This window comes from Otolemur garnettii, unplaced genomic scaffold (assembly GCF_000181295.1).
Source record: "Otolemur garnettii isolate 467f Iridium unplaced genomic scaffold, OtoGar3 scaffold00091, whole genome shotgun sequence".
NCBI classification, from domain to species: domain Eukaryota; kingdom Metazoa; phylum Chordata; class Mammalia; order Primates; family Galagidae; genus Otolemur; species Otolemur garnettii.
This window is the reverse complement of record NW_003852486.1, coordinates 4,072,358-4,077,530: the sequence shown is the minus strand read 5'-3', so window position 1 is coordinate 4,077,530 and position 5,173 is coordinate 4,072,358. Positions and strand designations below refer to the sequence as shown.

The following is a 5,173-nucleotide window of genomic DNA, read 5'->3' as shown; positions in this document are numbered from 1 at the left end:
CAGTTTTTGGCCAGGGCTGGGTTTGAACCCACCACCTCCAGCGTATGGGGCTGGTGCCCTACTCCTTTGAGCCACAGGCACTGCCCTCTTCTTCACCTTTTTATTTCTATTATTTTTTTTTAGTAGAGATAGGAGTTTTCCTCTTACTCAGGTTGCTTTTGAATTCCTGAGATCAAGCAATCCACCCCCCAGCCTCCCAGAGTTCCCCAGCTAGGATTATAGGCATGAGCCACCATGCCCAGCTTTTTGTTTTTTTTTTTTTTTTTGAGGCAGTGTCTTACTTTGTTGCCCTTGGTAGAGTGCCATAGTGCCACAGCTCACAGTAACCTCAAACTCTTGGGCTCAAATGATTCCCTTGCCTCAGCCTCCCAAGTAGCTGGGACTATAGGTACCCACCATACCAGGCTTATTTTTAGAGATGGGGTTTGGTTCTTGCTCAGGCTGGTCTTGAACTCCTGAGCTCAGGCAATCTACCCGCCTCAGCCTTCCAGAGTGCTGGGATTATAGATGTGAGCCACCATGGATGTGGCCTTTTTTTTTTTTTCCAAAGACAGTCTTGATCTGTTGCCCAGGTGGTAGTACAGGGTACATTCTTAGCTCATTGTAACCTTGAACTCCAGCACTCAAGATATCCTCTTGGCTCAGCCACCTGAGTAGCTAGGTCTACAGGTACACACCACCATGCCTGGCTAATTAAAAAAAAAAAAAAAAAAAACATTGGTAGAGATGGGGTCTTGCTTTGTTGCCCAGGCTGTCCATCCTTTACCTTGAAGCTGAGGTTTTTCTCTCAGATCTCAAGTACTCAGTTTGCATTGTGGGTAGTCTATACTTTAATGGAAGTGATACTGTCTAGCTCAGGGAGGCCCAAAATGCCGACTTTGCTTCTCCACTGACTTCCATGGTAACCCAAGAGCAGTTCCCATAGGATGAAAGCTATCTGAAACTAGAGTTCAGATCTTTGGTTGTGGAAGCTGGTTGAGGATGAACTCTGATTAGGCACTTGGCATGAGTTTTGCCACTAGAACCACTTGTTTTGAATGTTTCAGCCCTCTAGAGTTGTCCTTGTGTTGTGGCCACCACCTTTCTCTGACTTTAGGGATTTTTCTTAAACTCTGGGGAGCCCATGTTTTTCACTTCCTAGAATTGATCTTCCTACTCTCCTTTTCTCACCAAAACTTTCCAGTACACAATAGAACAGGAGTGGGATATATTGGAGCACATTACTTTTTTATTTTTTAGAGACAGAGTTTCACTTTATCACCCTGTGCCATGGCATCACAGCTCACAGCAACCTCCAACTCTTGGGCTTAGGCGATTCTCTTGCCTCAGCCTCCCGAGTAGCTGGGACTACAGGCACCCGCCACAACACCCAGCTATTTTTTGTTGTAGTTTGGCCAGGGCTGGGTTTGAGCCTGATACCCTCAGTATATGGGACTGGCGCCCTATCCGCTGAGCCACAGGCACCACCCTGGAGAAAATTACATTCCCAGTAATTGTCTAAATTACATTCCCATATATTGTCTAATATATGACATTTCCTAAAGGTGAGCTCCTGATTTTGATTCTATACAGTTTTTATTCTCTTTTTTTGAGACCGAGTTTTATTTTGTTGCTCCTCGGTAGAGTGCCATGGCATCACAGCTCACAGCAACCTCCAACTCTTGGGCTTCAGTGGTTCTCTTGCCTCAGCCTCCCAAGTAGCTGGGACTACAGGCACCTGCCACAACAGCTGGCTCTTTTTAGAGACAGGGTCTCACTTTTGCTCAGGCTGGTCTTGAACTCATGAGCTCAGGCAATACATCTACTTTGGCCTCCCAGAGTTCTAGGATTATAGGCATGAGTCACCGTGCTTGGCATTCTGTACAGTTTTTACATTAATAAGTTTATTTTTTTTGAAATCCTAGGCAGTGGATACACTTAACATGAGGACCACATGGACATTAACTTGTCCTCATTTGTTTCCCTTTGTATCTTATGTCTATTCCCAGAGTGATGCTGTGTCCCCTTGAACAGACTGTGAGTTTTCTGGGAGTCTATGTGATCTGTCACTTCTCTCCCTTCATTGTCTAGGGCTGAGGTTGTGGTTTATACTCTAGGGTTGAAAACATGGGATCAGCTGTGTTCTCTACCTTGTTTTTCTCCAGATTTTAGGGAAACTAGTTAGTTTTCAGGCAGTTCTTTTCTGTCTCTCTCAGTGAGTTATCCAGTAACCAAAGAAGACTCTGACCTTTGGCCTGTTCCTGACTTTTTAACTCCTTTCACTGGGGGAAGTAGAGGTGGTAAGGAGTGCCCTATGGTGTGAAGACCCCACTTGCCCTCTTCCCTACACTTTCTTTTAAAGCAGACTGGAGAAAATACTATAGAAATGGAGCTAATGCTGGCCAGGAGAGCTCAGAGGGTCCAGCAGGGAACCCAGAAATGAGATGAGTCAGCTGGTAAATGGTGATAAGCACCCTGCTGAGGATGAAAGGCAAAGGTGACACGTCCTCAGCAGGCCCAGGACCATCAAAAATGGAGCACTCCTGGCTCGGCGCCTGTGGCTCAAGTGGCTAAGGCGCCAGCCACATACACCTAAGGTGGCGGGTTCGAATCCCCAGCCCGGGCCCACCAAACAGCAATGATGGCTGCAACCAAAAAATGGCCAGGCATTGTGGCAGGCGCCTGTAGTCTCAGCTATTTGGGAGGCTGAGGCAGGAGACTTGCTTGAGCCCAGGAGTTGGAGATTGCTGTGAGCGTGATGCAATGGCACTCTACCCAGGGGGATAGCTTGAGGCTCTGTCTCAAAAGAAAAAAAAAAATGGAGCACTCCTTTTCAGTTTCTGGGAACCTTCTAAATGTTATATACCATTACCCTACTTAAAAGACCCTGCATCCTGCTAGGGATTTGATTTACACATAGCATCCTGAGCTCTGCCTGGGTGAGGCAAACAGGGGGAATGGTACTTGGCCAGGATGGTGACACTAGGACCCAAGCCCAAGTAGAGACCAAGAGTCAGGCTAGAAGATCCTTTAAGCTGGGGGTAGGGAGCTGCGGGGGGCCAGGGGAATCGATGGTGAATAGTGATTCTGGAGGAGGGAACTTGGGTTGGGAAGGCCTAGTCATGGACAGAGAAGAGGGCAGTACCTGATCTATGAGGAAGACTCAGGTGGGCACTGGCAGAGCCAGGTTAGGCAAAGTGTGAGCTTTGGGGAAGTGAGTGTCCAGGATAAAGCCCAGAATGTGGCTTTAGAACTTAGTCAGTAGGGGAAAATGCAAACTTCTGACTTCCTTCCTCAAATCCCTTTAATCTGCTCAAATCTCAGGTCTTTAGTCACAATGGAGGACAAACGCAACATCCAGATCATAGAGTGGGAACACCTGGACAAAAAGAAGTTCTACGTGCTGGGTGTGGCAATGACAATGATGATCCGAGTCAGCGTATATCCGTTCACTCTCATCCGCACACGGCTGCAGGTTCAGAAGGGCAAAAGCCTCTACCAAGGGACCTTTGATGCCTTTATCAAGATCCTGCGAGCAGACGGTGTGACTGGCCTCTACCGGGGATTCCTGGTCAACACCTTCACCCTCATCTCTGGCCAGTGCTATGTCACCACGTATGAACTCACCCGGAAGTTTGTAGCTGACTATAGCCAGAGCAACACAGTCAAATCTCTGGTGGCTGGTGGCTCAGCTTCCCTTGTGGCCCAGAGTATCACAGTACCCATTGATGTTGTCTCTCAGCACCTGATGATGCAGCGCAAGGGTGAAAAAATGGGCCGCTTCCACGTGCAGGGGAACCCAGAAGGACAAGGGGTAGTTGCCTTTGGCCAAACCAAGGATATCATCAAACAGATCCTGCGGGCTGATGGGCTTCGCGGCTTCTACCGAGGTTATGTAGCTTCACTGCTTACCTATATCCCAAACAGTGCTGTCTGGTGGCCCTTCTATCACTTCTATGCAGGTAAGCGGGGCCAGGAGAATGGGAGAGAGGGTGGGGTTACTAATGAGGCTGAGACACTGTTGCTCTATACATGTTGGAATGGAGGTAAGACTTGTGGAGGGGGGAATGGGTCATTCATTCAGCAAATATTTGAATCGAAGAGGATTCAAAGATGAATAAGACATGGTTCTTCCCTTCAAAGATCTTAAAAAACACAGTGGACAAGTGAAATAGATGATAGAGCAATTGAAGCAATTCATCCTCCATGGCCTCCCAGAATGCTAGTATTATACATGTGAGCCACATGCCCAGCCTGTTCATATAGTATTTAAATATTTCCCAGAATGAGATTACTAGATCAAAAGAGAATATTTTTGCAGGCTTCCATAGACATGGTGCCACTTACCTACTGAAAGGCAGAGTACATTGTGAAGAGCAGGACTTGTGTGCACCTGCTACCCTGGAACATCCATCCACAGCTTTTGAGTAACTGCCAGGCTCCCATTAGGAAGGTGATGGTTTCAGCATCCTAATCCTTGCTGCTGGTGCTTATCCCTTGGTAGTGGGCATTATGTTCTGTCCTATCTGAAATTTTTCTCTTTCTTTTTTTCTTATTTTTATCACATCTGAGCTGACAGTACCCATTTGGAACTTTTCTGTCCAACATTTTTTTTTTTTTCTGTAGAGATGGAGTTTCACTTATAGCCCTCCGTAGAGTGCTGTGATGTCACAGCTCACAGAAACCTCTAACTCCTGGGCTTAGGTGATTCTGATTCTCTTGCCTCAGCCTCCCAAGTAGCTGTGACTACAGGCACCTGCCACAACACCCTGGCTATTTTTTTGTTGCAGTTTGGCCAGGGCTGGGTTTGAACCCACCACCCTCAGTATATGGGGCTGGCACCCTACTCACTGAGCCACAGGTGCTGCCAACATTTTTTTTTTGAGACAGAGTTTTACTTCGTTGCCCTTGGTAGACAAGGCGTCATAACTCACAGCAACCCCAAACTCTTGGGCTCAAGCAGTTCTCTTTCCTCAGCCTCCCAAGTAGCTGGGACTACAGATGCCCACCACAACACCTGGCTATTTTTAGAGACAAGGTCTCGCTCTGGTGTAGGCTGGTCTAAAACCTGTGAGCTTAGGAAATCCACCCACCTCAGCCTCCCAAAGTGCTAGGATTACGTGTGAGCCACTGCACCCTCCCTTCTATCCAACTTTTATAATGACTTCCTGACCTGTAATCATTGTGTTCTGTG

At 47.2% G+C, this 5,173-nt stretch overlaps 1 protein-coding gene across 1 annotated transcript in view; it reads left to right on the top strand.

Annotated features, from left to right (window-relative positions):
* SLC25A44 (solute carrier family 25 member 44) overlaps window positions 1-5,173 on the top strand; it is a 21,524-nt gene that overhangs the window by 4,659 nt on the left and 11,692 nt on the right. The window contains exon 2 of the mRNA XM_012808563.2: window positions 3,304-3,941. Within this exon, the coding sequence (XP_012664017.1) occupies window positions 3,317-3,941 (625 nt within the window). The 5' untranslated portion in view covers window positions 3,304-3,316. The remainder of the gene's footprint in view (window positions 1-3,303; window positions 3,942-5,173) is intronic.